At 46.5% G+C, this 15,891-nt stretch overlaps 1 protein-coding gene across 1 annotated transcript in view; it reads right to left on the bottom strand.

The window, feature by feature from the left end:
* AJAP1 (adherens junctions associated protein 1) overlaps positions 1 to 15,405 on the bottom strand; it is a 74,515-nt gene extending 59,110 nt beyond the window's left edge. Inside the window, exon 1 of the mRNA XM_074975889.1 lies at positions 14,625 to 15,405. Coding sequence (XP_074831990.1) covers positions 14,625 to 15,405 — 781 coding nt within the window. The remainder of the gene's footprint in view (positions 1 to 14,624) is intronic.
* Between the last annotated feature and the right edge of the window lie 486 nt (positions 15,406 to 15,891).

Below are 15,891 nucleotides of genomic sequence, written 5' to 3'. Positions count from 1 at the left end.
CGCCATGCCCTAGAAAGGGCAGGATCAAGGGCAGATGAGGGGGGAGGGTGCTGGCCCCCTCTCTCCTCACAGCCACACTGCTGCAGCAATTCAAATGGGCCCAAGGGAAGCTGCCCTCTTTGCACCCCCCATCCCGCTTGGCAGGCCTGAGTGGAGAACAGAAGGGGAAAGGTATCAGAGAGGCACCTTATAGACTAACAGATATTCTGGAGCATAAGCTTTTGTGGGCAAAGACCTGCTTCATCAGATGCATGAAGGGGAGAGATTCTCCAGCTTGTTAAGCCCCAAAGTGGTGAGCGAAGCTGCTGGGTCAGGTGCAGCAGTCAGTGCTGTTTGTGTGGGGGTCGGTCCCAGAGACCAGACCGTGTCTCCCTTGAGAAGGAACACACACCATTTCTGTGAGTGACGTGGGAAGTACAGGACCTGTGTGCAGAGCCGTCCTGTCCCTAGCATGGTGGTTTGGTTTGACCATCCGAGGCCCTGCCCTACGGGGGCCCCACTGCAGCTGCCTCAGTCATCCTATGAATGGGGCTCAGGTAGACCCAATTGATTACCAGGGGCCTGGAGCAGGGCTGCAACAGGGGGTGCCCCCTGCCCACTCACTGCAGTGATAGGATCTGGAATAACCCAACACCTACTCTGCAGTGCTCAGTTGCCCGCTTCTCAGCCTGTTGCACTCTGCAGCTCAGCCCCAGCCCAGGATGTTCTGTTTCCCAGAGAAGCAGGGTGCAGCGGGCTGGGAGAGGGCAGCAGGATGGAACAGAACAGGCTGCTCTGGCTCCTGCTGCTGTGGTAAGTGTGGGAGGGGGGCCCAACCCCTGCTGCTGCCCCATGCCTGCCTCCCCCGGAAATCCCCAGCTTGGGTCACTTAGGGGTCTTTGGGCACAGGGATAGAGCAAGGGTGGGAAGGGGCAGAGTGGGGGGGTTGGGGAAGTGATGGAGTAGAAGCGGGCAGGGCAGACTGGGGCCTGCAGTGAGGGTTGCCCAAAGCCCCACACCCCCGTACAGACAGCCCTGCCTGTGTGCTCCTACAGGCCCCTAAAGCCCGCATGGCAACAGAGCACTTGCCTTCAAGGTTTAATGGCCCACAGGCTACAGCCTAAAAAATGACAGCCACACAGATTGACTCCACTTGGGCTGTGACTGCTACCCCTTTACCAGGTATCAGTCTGCTGGCACCCCCTGCTGAATGCTGAGCACCACACCCCTAAGCACAGAATCAGAATCACAGAATCACACACACCCTCTCCTCCCACCACAACTTGCCTTCCAGGGTCAAATTCCACCTCTTCACTCTGCTCCTCTGCCACCAGGTGTGATGACCTGTCCCCCTCCCATTAGCTGTCAACTTCCACCACAAACATCACCTCACTGGCAGGCTGCCAGCCCCTGCTGTCTTCATGGGGGAGGGATAGGTCAGTGGTTTGAGCAGTGGCCTACTAGACCCAGTGTTGTGAGCTCCAGGCTTGAGGGGGCTATTTAGGGATCTGCAACAAATAAACTTAAAAAAAAAAAAAAAGAGTGGGGGGATTGGTGCTGGCTCCTGCCAAGAGGTCAGGGGACTGGTCTCAATGACCTCCTGAGGTCCTTTCCAGCTCTAGGAGATGTGTATCACAGCCTGGCAAAGTTACAGTCACAAAACCAGTCAGCAAACAGGTCAATATACAGCCCAGCAGCAACATGGGCATGAACCAGCTCTTTTAGCAGCCAGTTAAAAACCCAACTCTAAATGTCTTCCTTGGCTCTCTGTTCCTGCCACACAGGTGATCACACTTTTCTTCAGGGTGGCCAGAACAAAAGACTTGACCTGCTCCAAGGGAAGGTGTGAGACCCAGAAACAAGGGCTGAAAAAGATCCATTAGGTGTTGTGCATTTTCCCTGAGGCCAGAGTAGGTTTGTATATACTCCCCATTTGGCAGACCAGCCACCTTTTTCACCTTTGCAGATGTCTTCCACAGAACAGCTAGTGTCCTCTGCAGGTCAGGACTGAGTTGCTTTGGCAAGGTTCTTGTTGCACTGCAGTGTCCCAGCCCCACTGGGTCTGCAGCTGTGGCCAGTCTGTGACTCTTCTGCTGTGCCAGGTTCACTTCCATCAGCTTGCAAGGCCATGGGCAGACAGGATTATGGATTCGCTTTGACACAGAGTTGATTGGGAAGAGTTTACTTTATTAAGCTTACTACTTCACTGCTACTGCAATTGCCACAGTTTAGCAAGTAAAAGCATTACAGAGCAATGTATATGAGGAGTAAAAGGCACTTGGAATGCTTACGACCCTTCTGCCACCAGAGCCGTGTCTACATGTGCACGCTACTTCAAAGTAGAGGGACTAACTTCGAAATAGCGCCCGTCACAGCTACACGTGTCGGGAGCTATTTCGATGTTAACATCGACGTTAGGCGGCAAGACGTCAAAGCCGCTAACCCCATGAGGGGATGGGAATAGCGCCCTACTTCGACGTTCAACGTCGAAGTAGGGACCGTGTAGTCGTTGCGCGTCCCGCAACTTCAAAATAGCGGGGGTCCGCCATGGTGGCCATCAGCTGAGGGGCTGAGAGACGCTCTCTCTCCAGCCCCTGCGGGGCTCCATGGTCACCGTGTGCAGCAGCCCTTAGCCCAGGGCTTCTGGCTGCTGCTGCCGCAGCTGGGGATCCATGCTGCATGCACAGGGTCTGCAACCAGTTGTCGGCTCTGTGTATCTTGTGCTGTTTAGTGCAAGTGTGTCTGGGAGGGGCCCTTTAAGGGAGCGGCTTGCTGTTGAGTCTGCCCTGTGACCCTGTCTGCAGCTGTGCCTGGCACCCTTATTTCGATATGTGCTACTTTGGCGTGTAGACGTTCCCTCGCAGCGCCTATTTCGATGTGGTGCTGCGCAACGTCGATGTTGAACATCGATGTTGCCAGCCCTGGAGGACGTGTAGACGTTACTCATCGAAATAGCCTATTTCAATGTTGCCACATCGAAATAGGCTACTTCGATGTAGGCTTCACGTGTAGACGTAGCCCGGGAGTCCTACCCCTGTTGCCTCACTCCAGGACCACAGTGGATGTGGCTCCAGCTGGGGGAATCCACGGCACCCCTGAGGCTGAAGTCCCTGGTGAGACTCACCAGGTGTGGGTCCTTGCAGTGCTTTTATCCCTTAGCTGTTCAGTGGGTGTGTGCGCACTGGCTCAATGCCACTCTTTGCGTTCTCATGAGGCTGAAGACAAGATTGCCCTGTTTCCTGGTTCCCTAGGTTCCCTGCTCAAGTGAAGCTGTCAGAGCTGATATGGCTATCTGGTGTTTATACCTGTAACATAGGGGTGGGAACTTGGGTGTATTACAGGAATGGAAACCTCCATCCCTCAGGCCTGCTTGTGTTCTTATATATGACAACTTTCAAAAGAAGGACTGTTAAAGATCAGGGATTCTTATAATTCCAGATCCCTGTAAACTTTTTGGCTCCTGTCTCCCTTCCCCACTGGTAGCATCTAGCATCTGAGAGAAGCCACGCACCGTTATCTAATGCATGACATGAAAGGGCTTGGAAGAGTTAACTTGCCCCTCAAAAGATGAAGAATAATCATTCACTCCAATCTGCCGTGGCTTTGTGTACTGGAGATTGGTGGAAGGTGGGTCCCACATCAAAAGGGCCCACAATATTAGTCTGATGGGGTTTGCTGACAGTCCCAGACCTCACTGACATCTCAGGGGCCTGCTTGTGTGGATCACTGCAACCCGGAGGGGCTGGGTTTCAAACATACTGTGTGTAGCTGATGGGAGACAAGGCATTGCTACAGCACAGTGCAGGTAGAGGAAATAGCACCACTCCCAAAAGAGACACTCCTGGGGGAAATTCACTGCAGGGCATTACAACAGATGGGGAGCTAGTAGTCTTGCCAGCCCCTTGCACAACGAAATGATTCCCCCATTGGTCTGTGTAAGCATGGCTGTGATTAGGCTGGGTGCCCCACACAGCATCCCAGGAGCACAGAGCTGCAAACACCAGTAACTCATTATCGTTGCAAAAGCCACCTACACTGTTAATACAATTTACACCAGCCACCTCATAAGGTAAATTTACTGTCTCCCAGCAAATTTTGCCTAACCTCATTTCTCCTCTGTATTGCTGCCAGAGCTCCAAGGTCTGCTGCAGACCACGATGTCTTAGCAAGGCAGATCAAAGACACAGTTCTCTTCCAAAGGCTCAGGGGTTTCTTTTAAATATGTTTTAGCTTTCATTAATTCCCTTGAACCCTTGGGCATGTGCCACCCGAATGCTCATTAAGCACCCCCCTATCTTGCACCCGGCTTTTTGAACATGGGGGTCATTTCTTGTCGGGGCAGCAGAATATGTATTTGTTCTTATGTATGCATTTTAAATTCTTAGTGAATTGAGTGTTGGGACAGGGTGGAGGTCTGGCTTCCCGCTGACAAACATAGAAGCCAAAGCTCTCCAGAGGAGGGAATAGTGCAACAGTTTGAGCATTAGCCTGCTAAGTTCAAGGTTGTGAGCTCCATCCTTGTGGGGGTGATTTACGGCAAATAGATTTTATTTTTTTTAATTAAAAGGGAATGGTGTTCGGTCCTGCCAAGAGGGCAGGGGACTGGATTCAATGACCTCCCAAGGTCCCTTCCAGCTCTATGAGATGTGTAGCTCCACATTTATATTTATGTCAAACAAGGTTCTCCCCGCTACATGTCATGTCTGATGGAGACAGCCCCGAGGAGGGGGTGATGCCCATAAACCTCAGTCATGGGCCCTGACAGACTGGATAGAACTGGAGGATGATGTTCAGACAGTCAGTGCTTGATGTTTTTCCCCACTCTCAGCTGCAGATTTCATGATGTGGACACCCACCCATTAGGAACGGGCCTAAGACACTGATGGCATTTCATATGGCCATTCAGAGCCACAGACTGCACACAGAGACATGCTGCTTTATGCCTTAGAAAGCACTTACAGGTTTAATTACTTTATTCTAATCATAATAAAATGAAAGCTTCAGAGAACTCAGTGAGTGCCAGACATGCCCAGACTCAGAAACAAAAACTTCTTTTGCTCTTAGCCTAGCCAGTAAGAAAAGAGGATATTCAGCATTTTTCAAAAGACACCAGGTTTTGCAGAAACCATCAATTCTGCCCTGCATTAAAAGCCCCCTCATAACCTGTGTGTCTGTTAGCGTTATGGAATTTTAATTCTTTTCTTTCTTTACATGCACCACTGTAAAATGATTACAACAGCTCCCAGAAAGCAGTGCTGTATGTTTTGAAAAGCAGAGCCACAAACGAAGCCTGGGCCAACACATATCTAAAGTTCCATGTACAGAACAAATTGGGATTTCACATAGATAAACATACCTGATTTTATTTCCCTCTGTGGGAAAACAAATCTACAAAAAACCTTGCACAACGAAATTCACCATTGCCAACTAATCTTGCTATTCATTTATATATTTTATGTATATTAAACATATGCTTTTTCAATCTTTTTCCTACTTACCAAGAGAATATTTTCTATTCTACATAAGTTTACCTTAAGAGCTTGCTCTGCAGCTAGTGGCTCACAGACAAACCTTGTTGAGTTCCAGCATTTATTTATTCAGTAAGGTGTTGGAGGGAGAGAATTTTTGCCTAAGAGGGTTGGTTTCTAAAGAAAAACAAACCATATACTGAACACAGCATTTTACCTGTTTTGTCTCTGGGAGTTCAGCCTTCCCACACAATTCTGCAGGGTCTCTACAGTAACAGAACATGGTGCAAATGAGATTGAGAGGACAAGAGGCGCACTTCTTTACTGCTGATAAAGGACGAAGGTACTGAAGCAGAGGATGTGAGAGGGAGCCTGGTTTCGACAACCCTGAGAGGCATTGCACGAAGGGAATGTGCACAGCACTCACAAACCCAGGCAGATTCTATAGTCACAGTCAGACCCTCGCAGATTTAGAACTCTGCAAGACAGGGCCCATCTTTCTGTTGTGTTTGTGTAGTGCCAACCTCAAAGGAGTTGGTGGCTTGGACCCTCAGCACTCCCAAACTATGAACAAGCATCAGTCATAACAACATGTGGATGGCCCATGGGGTGATAACTGAATGCGCAAGTCAGTGTTTGCAGAGCTGGTGTCAAGGCATGTATCAGTGGTGTCCACCTAACACAGAAAGAGTGAAATATTGTTTCCATAGCATAATTCTTCCTCCGAAGTATGAAAGTCTGCAAACCAACAGTTATAGGTACATGCCCTATAACTCTTTCTTTACTTGCTATATCTGCACTCAAGTAAATTCCCACACAGTCCTCTGGGTTTCGCTGTGCACCGAAATAATAATACGCTAGGTATTTAATCAGAATTAACAATCTGAAAATCAGGGAGCATGAGTACATGTCAGGGCTCCATGCATTTTCTGTTCTGGCAATGCACTCATTGAATAGAAAGACTTTTTAATGATCAAAAGGGGAACCAGTTACCTGTGCATTAGTGGCTGTATTTCATATATTAGTCACAGTTCTTGGGTCCGGCTGAGACTTCCTCCATTCACGCAGGACCTAAGGCAGTCAGCTGAGCTAGAGGGGTTATATGCCTCTTGTTTGTTTCCTTGATACCTATGGCTACTGGGGGCTAATTTAGTAATTTAGAGCTGCAGCTGAGTTAATCTACCCTATGTCAGATTTAGGGGCCTTTCCTCCATGCCAGGGTTCTTAAGATGTATCTGCACTCTGGGCTCAGACACACCTGGACAGAAGGAGAAGCTATAGAGCTGGCTCTGTCAATACTATGGAAACCAAGCTCCACTTCCCCCTCCACGTCCCACCAGCTATCACCAGGACAAAACTATGTTGCTTTGTTAAGGAGATTTTCAGACCTTTATGATGAAAAATTTTCCAAATGGGACCCAAAATCAGTTCCCCATGCTCTTATATATGCAGATTTTGTGCACTGGCAGTGTGTCTACACAGCAAACTTATCTCAAAATAACAGCAGCTATTTCAAAATAACTTTGTGACTGTCCACACAAGGCAATCGCTATTTCAAAATAATTATGAAATAGCAGATGTCTTATTTTGAATTTGGTAAACCTCATTGCATAAAGGAATAGTGCCTACTTCAAAATAGATATTTTGAAATATTGGCCATGTAGACAGAGCAGAGGGACTATATCAAAATGTTATCCCAGAATAATTTATTTTGAAGTAATGCTGCTGTGTAGATACAGAATTTCTTATTAGAGTCCTAGAAGTAGTGCTTCCAGGGGCTGTAATCCCCTGGACTTTATTATGTGTGGACACACTTTCAGAATAAATTTAGCTTATTTGGTGGCTTCCCTATTGTGTAGATGAGTTATTGAAGAATAGATTCTTTTAAACTAATAACTCCAGAATAATGCTGTAGTTTAGACATACCCTGGCAGAGCTACCGCTAATGTTCAACAAACACATGAGCTGCCTTAAATATTAAAACACAATAACAATACAATAATAAATTCATGATGGACAGTGACATTGGACACAGACCTTTTAACAAAGATCTAAGTGCGAGGGCAGAACACATCTGGGGATTAATGACTGGATGGGTGGATCTGATGTCCTGGGATGTAGCAACTCTTAATCCCAAAGAAAAGATCAAGATGGTTCCCAAAGCCTTTGTTGTTAATATGAGCAGGAAGGGCATAGTCTAGCAGTACAGAACCTTCAATGGCTGATGTAGTGACAACTACTACATTCAGAGGATTTCTAGAGTGTATTAATATTTAATAGCTTTGTTGAGTCACATCTCTCCATAGCATTCATCCCCTACTACCTTAAAGTACAGGAGCTGTTTCTTTCTCTGTTACTGTGGTTAGATCTGGACTCACCTGTCTGAGTATCTATGGGTGCTTGTGAGTGTGTTTGTGTCTGCATGTCTGTGTTCACACAAGTGTGTAAGAGAAACAGAGGAGAGGGACATTTTCATGAGGTAAATAGCATTCAGTCCAGTGAAGTTTATTTGTTTCCAGTTCTATGGTACAATCCCCAGCCTTCTACCCCCATCTCCTCCATTACCACAGCTACTTTCTCTTCGGTTCACTTTTTTGGGAAGTAAAAACTATTGAAACATTTACTTTGTTGGTCTGTTGTAGAAAACAAAAGTGTTCCAGCCATGAAAGCAGAATTCTCCTTACTTAGCCATTCTGCTTATTGTAACACTAATGTAACAAGACTGCAAGACAATGATGTACAATGTTCACTGAACCAGAGACAAAAAGTACAGACAAGTCACATAGTCTTAATATCTAACCATATGCTACTTCCAGGCAAAGTCTGAATACTTCCATTGCCCCAGCCTTGCATAGCTAAGAGCAGCGGAATTTGAAAAATGCCTGGCCTTATATGCATGTCACTATTAAAGAGAGGGTACTTTAGTCAGTGCTTAGAGACACAGTTGGTTGCTGCCTTTTTGGGCACAAGTGACAGGGAATGCAGGCAGACCCCACAGCTACTGTAATGTTTTTTCTGATTTAACACAGCTGCAGCACAGCAATGGTTGGTATTTGTCATACATTTTAAGAAGGAAGAGCAAGCCGCCAGTGCCTAGGACACAATTTGGTGTCCTAGTGGGAAGCTCAGCAGGTGGAATTAATAAGTATCTACAGGATATTTGTCTCATATAGGAGGGGGGTTAAGGTTATATGATGGAATAATATTTATTTTGCCCATATTTCCTTCCCCAAACATGTGCCATCCCCATTCACCCCTTCTCACAGCCGTCACTGGAATTGGGAGGAAGAACTGGCCCCAGCGGTGTGCGGATACATATACCCTCTTAGTTATTTTATCCATTCCCCACAATGTACAAATTCCCATCAAACATTTGTATTGCTCTCACCCCGTCAAAATTGTAACCTTTTGTGCCCCCGAGTATACTGAGGTAACACTTACTCCCCTAAACCATGAGCCCTCTTGAGACAGATTTGATTCTGTTTGTTTGTGTTGCTTTAAAAAAAAAATCTGCAGGTGTAACCACTGACAGGCAGATTGGGACCTGGGACCTCTGGAGTTTTGTACATGAGCCTCTATTTTGAGCTAAAAGGCAGCTGGCTCTCAGCTAAGGCTGTAGAGGAGAGGCCTTCTTTCTCTTTTACTGGTCTACATGGGACAGCGACCCACATTCCTAGGTGAGTGGGCTACACAAGCCCTTATTAGGGTTTATAAGGAAGTGAGAAAGGGGTGAGTGGAACGCTTCAAAATCTTCTGCAGCAGCCGGTATATTGGATATGGATAAAGAAAACAAAGGGACATTCAGAGTTCAGGTTTAATTTGAGTTAGAGTGTACATGCTAAGGTCACAAAGGTCCTTTAGTTGATGAAAGTATTTTATTGCATTTATTTATTAAGTAAAAGAGGCCAATTAATTAAAACTCAGCACATTCTAAAAACTCCATAATGGGAGTTTACTGCTAAAAGTTTTCTGGAGTTCTGGTTCCTAGAGGTCTCTGAAGCACTCACTGAGTGTGGGCCTTCAAGGGCTTGTGACAGGATGGAAGCACTGGGAGAGGCTGGCTTGGGCTTTCCATCCTCTCAGCAGAGAGTATGTGGAGGCCAGGCAAGGTGACAGTCTGATGAGCTGTGCAGGCCCACTGTGAATTGCCATCCCCTGTGGATCGCCCAGGAACAACATGGTGACTGTAGCCTCAAGCAGGTTTGCCATCTGAGGCAGAGGTACTCAGTTTGGCAGGGACTCAGCCCTGAGTGACTGACAAACATAGATTTAAACCCCATCATACAGTTCAGGAGATGCACGGTTCCAGGGGGGCTGAAATGGAATAGCCAAGGGTGGAAGAGGCAGTGACCAGGGCAGTCAGCCCTTAGCACTGCCAGGACCATGGCACTGGATCCAGCCCCCTGCCCCCCCCCAACCCCCACATCCCCACAGCCGTGAAGAGCAGTTCTTCAACGGGGCCCGGAGCTCCACTGAGCTCCATCCCCCTTTGAAAGGCCAGGCCCCTGTGCAACTGCCCCATTGGCTCTCCTGCTGGCAGGTCTGTGCAGTGCCCCGTCACCTGTGATTCCCTTTGGAAGCATGTCAGCTCTCACAGCTGAGCTGGACCATGACGCGGAGGTTAGGAGGCTGTTCAGACGCCCACCTACGGTAAAATCCCAGCAAGACCCTCTTCAGTCAGACCACAGCAAGGCATTGTGACTGTCAGCATGTGCACATGATATGAGATGTACGAGGTGTCACCTTGACAAGGACAACACAGCTGAAGGAGTAGCCTTGAAAAGGTGTAAGTAAATTCCAGGGGAAAAATAAAAATTACAGTGCATTGTTCTGCCTAGGCCCATGCATGCTCGTCCTTGAGATCTGATTGATCTTTGCTGGAGAACAAGTGATGAATAGCCATGAAGATCAAAGGGTCTGCTTTCATTGGAACGTGCTTAGGCTTGCCTCCTCCTTAAGTGTAGCCTATTGTAGGGTGTCCTGTGCAGCAATGAGGCAGGCACCATGCAGACTGCAGAGCTGTTAGAATTCCAGGCCAGCCTTTGTTGATTTCAGATGCCTCAAGCTAGTGCTCAGACCAGGGTGCCAGATTCTAATTTTCCTCGGTGTTGCTCAACCCCCCACAGATCCCCTCCTACTCTATCCTTACCCCCAAGGCCCTACCCCACCTCCTCCTGCTCTGGTTCCATCCCCATGCCACCTCTTCCCACACCCCTCCCACATGCACCTCCTCCCTGTTCCTCTCCCACACTCCCAGCTCCTCCTGCACTCTGCCGAGCAGCTGTTCTGTGACAGGCAGGAGGAGCAAAAGGAGTTCATTTGTGGGTGTAGGTAAAGAGCAACCATATCTCCCTGTCCCAAATAAGGGACAGGGAGATGGCGGGAGGGGAGGCTCCTCCTGACTCCGTCAAGCCCCAGGGAGCTGGCAAGGAGGCAGCAGCTGCCAGCACTCCCCGACCCCTGGGGAAGCCACATCTGCCCATGCTCCCTCCACTTCCCAAGACTCAGGGAAGTGACTTCTGCCACCAGCTGCATCTGTGCAGCTGCTGGTGGAAAAGGTCAGGGGAGGGGAAGGCCCAAATAAGGGACAATTCATCCCTTTTAGAAAATAGAAAATTTTAGAAAATAGGTTGGGACCATCCCGCCCAGTACGGGACGGATGGTCACCCTCGGTAGGTGTGGGCAAGGAACAGGAGCTTGACTGCCAGTTGGGGCTGATCACCTGCTAAGTTTTCTGAGCCTGTGGCTCAGAGTCCACCTACGATGGGCTGTGCTCTCCACACTGGTCTTGAGAAAGTTGAATTAGGCCAGGTGGGCCCAAACAACCAATTCAGCTGCAAATGGGGGTGATTTATGCTGTGTAGAGGATGCTAATTAGTAGGAAGCTCATCTGTGAGGGAAGAGGCAGAGCTTCTATCAAGCCAGAAGGCTGGTGTCAGTGTAGGAGGCAGGCAGGAAGAAGCCTGCTGAAGACAGTTTGTGTAATGACAATTATCAGTGGTCACTTGCTAGTTCAGGTAGAAGCACATTGCAATGTATCCCCGAATACTGACACATATCTGCCAGATATCCTTACTCAAGTGCCAATATAACTTCAGAGCTATTCAGTAAACCTGGGGCAAAACCATCATTCTGAAGCATTGTAATGTCAGCTACCGGATGGAAAGACTAGTGGAAAAGGTAATGACTCAGGCACGAGTTACTGACCTAGCTAATGTGCCCAGATCACAAAGCTGTGTCCCAGATACAGTACCACTGGCTGGCAGGGACCTTGACATTACTGGGATAATTAATGATGAGTCACATTTTGCACAAAAAGCCTATGTCATCTGTCCAGGGTGAGGAAGACTCTCCTTTGACTCAGTCTTCTAATATCCCAGCAGCTGCACAATCCTTCATAGTACTTGAACAGTGTTATACCATCTGATATACAACACTAAATAGGAATTTGCTCAGAACAAATATGTGTGGAAGGCACTCCCTTTGACTTTAGAAGTGTGTGTACAAACATATTTAGCTACAGATGTAAGCACTGCTAATAACAATACGAGTTGATGGGACTATCAGCTTTGAAAACAACACAGGGTTTGGGAAGTAAACCTCAGCATTTCATCAAATGTCTTCATGTGAACTGATTTGATTTCTTGTGCTGGGGAATGTGATTACTATTCTGCCACTAACCAAGACAGCTGAAGCTGACATTTCAACTGCTGTGTAGGCTGGGCTCCTTTCACTGACATGAATAACTTCTTGAAGTTAAGGAGTGACTCGTTTTTCTGAAAGTTTATTAGAGAAATTCATCAGGACTGAGACTGCATTATGAAATCACATAATCTTTTCTCAGATAAGCGTCTGACTAGTTGGACCATTCACCGTCAATGTGATGCGAATTAATTTGCCAAGCTACATAATATTGTCCCCCAGTTTAACTTTAGTAATAAATAAATATCATTTGGAATAAATGGAAAATGGCTTCCCCACTCATAACCATGCACCAGCTAGCGTTGGTGGCAAACGTGACAGTAAACGAGTGCTGTACTAAATTGGTTTATGAGAGTGGCTTGTGGATTTATACAGAAAATAAACAAACTCTTTGTCAGACCCACGAAAGAGGGAAGAGGGCAGTGCATAGGGGCTTGGCATTTCAAAGGGGCCCAGAATGGCCGCCACCACTGCCACAGTAGCAATGATGGCATCTGGGAGCTCCGGGCCCTTTGAAATGCCACAGGAGCATCACTCTGTGGCTCCACATGGCTTCCAAGGGCTGGGGAAGGGGGACCAGTGCTGCACTGCGGGATGCGTGAGGGTGACTGTCCTTGGTCCCATCCTTTCTGCCCAAGGACCTGCCCCTTCTGGGGGGCATGAAGCTGGGCCCTCTCACATTTTGCCCTGGGCCCACGGTGGCTGTTGGCCTGCTGCTCTTTGTATGCTCTTAGCAAATACATCACACAAAGGTGATGGATGAAAGACCTCGTTTCCTTCTCTAATGTTCATTTTTAACTCCAAATTCCTCTCAATTTTCTGCAACATTCTGACCTGACAGAAGGCCTTTGTCTGTATTGTGCTAGCACTAAAGCCATGGACCACGACTGCCTTTTGCTAGGTGCTGTGTCCCAGTGCTAAGTACTAATCAATACACTACGCCTGAAGCCTGATCCCTTCACTAGCTTCTTTGGGACACTAGGTAATCCAAAGTGCTGCTCTGAAGGGTTGCTTTTATTTTCAGTATTATATACTGTTCATGCTGTTAAGGCGAAGAGGGAGAACTTGAGATCTAACACTTACATGGCAGTCTGATCATAAACCAACTCTATCAGTAAGATGGTGCAAGTTCACAAGCTCTCCCCTCCCCTGCATAGATTAGATGGGAGATTCTGATGGTGAGCCCAGTTTACACTGGACAATGTCATCACGATGAATAGTTTAATGAAGGATTTATTCCATAACTCTAGTAAAAAAAATAGTCATGGATATTCTGCAGATTTGCGGACTTCCATGTTAATGAATCACAATAATAAGATGTTCTGAGATGCCCCTGACATATTTATCATCAACACCCATGCATATGTTGCACAACATGGATACTTACAGCAAGCTCTCTGAGAAAATTTTTGCAAACACAAACTCACTCAACACATGTGAAGAGGACAAATGAGGAGAGTCCAGAATACAAACGACAGGATCGATAGCTCTCATTGAAACAAAGGTCTATAATTCCTTTAGCTGCATTCTCCATCAAAATGAACTAATGTAACCTTTGAATATGGTCTGCATGAGAAATAAATGCCATTGTAAGGCAGAAAACAATTATGAGACTAACTTCAGCAATTGTTGCTCAAGGCTTCTGTGTAATGAAAAGCTGTACCTTAATTAGGGAAAAAATACTGAAAACCAAACTTATTATTTTCTCTGCAGTCAACAAAGTTGAAGCAATAACAATCAATGTTGTTTGCATATTGTACTGAACAATATGTCAAACTGCTTCATTAGTACATTGATTAAGATTTCATTTTTCAGAGACTGTTAAGACTTGCATGTTTCATATAGAATTTGTTTGCAGTTCAGAGCTAGCAGCCACAGTGTGTATATTAGTGATTCATTGTATGAAAAGGACTAGAAAGAAATGTATGAACAGCAACATATTTTGTTGGACAAACACCCCAGTTTCCAAAGCCAGACAACAAATATTGTGGGATAGTTTTTCCTATGAGCTGTCCAGGAAATATAGCCACAGTCCCCAGGAAAGCCAAGAAGGCAGAGGAAGATTGAAATACAAAAGAAAGATGATATAAATGTTTTGCAACCCACGAAACAAGTTTGATCTGCATTTCAGAATTCAGAATTCAGGTTGGTTTTCATTTTATGCAAAAGAGTTCCCCCCCCACCCCGACCCCCGCCATTTCCTAAGTGAAAAATGCATAATTGTTTTGAAACCTGGACATTATACTACAAATGTTCTTTTCTTAATGATGATTGCCATCTGCAAAAGCAAACACAGTATGAAGCCTTCATTACATACTGCATCTTGTTTACATTGTGGCATTCACCCACACTACAGACTCCTCACGGGTGCTCATCATATAGGACACAGCTGTGCCCCCTGCAATAGGCTCTTTCCTCTTACTTAGCCCAGTTCAACAGTTAAAAAAAAAAACCCTATAAACGGACAGAAAATACCTGAAGTCTCTCCTGGTATCTTAGGTGGGCGTGCTTCTTTCCCGTTGCTCTTGTGGCTGGTGTAGGGTTCCGTTGTGCTAATCCTGCCAGGGTTGTTCTTGTATGTGTTAACCCCTGGGACCGGTGATGCCATGAACCCCTTAGACTGTACAGTTGTGGAAGTGGTGGTGGTGGTGGTGGTTGCCTCCACAGTCGTCATTCTGGTTTGTAAAGTGGAAGTAGTGGTGGTATCATAATTCCCAGGGAACGTACTGGTTTCTATGGATTCCTCTTCCCCTGTTGGGCCCCATACAATTACTTCAGGCACCATGGTGGGCCTGCTGTCTCTGTGATCCAAATTGCTTCCTCGGAGGTACCTTTTCCCCCTTTTCAAATGAGTCTGCTGGGCTGTACTCCTGGTGCTCCCATCTACAACAGAAGGGGCTGATTTTGCAGTAGCAGAGTGCTTGGACTGCAAGCTTTTGTAAAAAAGGCTCGTTAACTGGCCTGTGGCTTTGTGTGGCCTTTTTGAATGATATGTTTGTATTTGCCCGTGAGATCGTTCAGGATGAGAGGAAAAATGGTTCCAAAAAGGGCCAGGAATCCTCAGTTGCTGTCCATTTTTAAAACTCCACAAAGGACTATGGGACATTCTGTGCCAGTGAGAAGGCCTTTGCAACAGCCTAAACCCTTGGCCTTGGGCTACAGATTCACAGATGGTGAAATCCATGGCTAGTTGAAACATGGCTATTAATATCCAAGCATGGCTTCCTATCGGGCAACCTGACCTGTGGACAGACATCGGACTGTATTAGAAAAAGAGAAAGAAAATAATTTATGTAACAGATGAGAATGCAATGTTTGTGTCTCTATTAGCGCAACATGATACGTTTATGCACATTTAGAAGAAAAATCTGACAGGGCAACCAGAAGAAACATAACAAATATGACTTCTATTGGTGTCCCAGGAATATACCAGTTGCTTTTTGCTGTATTAAGGGTAACATTGTAAATCAAGGCCTCCAAAATCAAGGTCTAGTTTGAAATTTTGGCTTAAATATTTTTTTTTAAATAGGGGCATGAAGTAGGAACAATACCATGTTCACGCTTCAAATGCCTTAAGAACGCCTTCCACCATGCGAAGACTTTAGCAATATGTTCAGTGTCTGTGCATTTCTGAACTGATCATTCTTAGCTGAACTGCCTTTTGGCTAGATACAAACAGTACATAACAGATATTCATGCTCCCAACTTTCCATCCCTTTATTTACAAACGTCAAGTTAACTC

Source organism: Carettochelys insculpta, chromosome 23, assembly GCF_033958435.1.
Source record: "Carettochelys insculpta isolate YL-2023 chromosome 23, ASM3395843v1, whole genome shotgun sequence".
NCBI lineage: Eukaryota > Metazoa > Chordata > Testudines > Carettochelyidae > Carettochelys > Carettochelys insculpta.
This window is presented reverse-complemented; position numbering and strand designations above follow the sequence as displayed.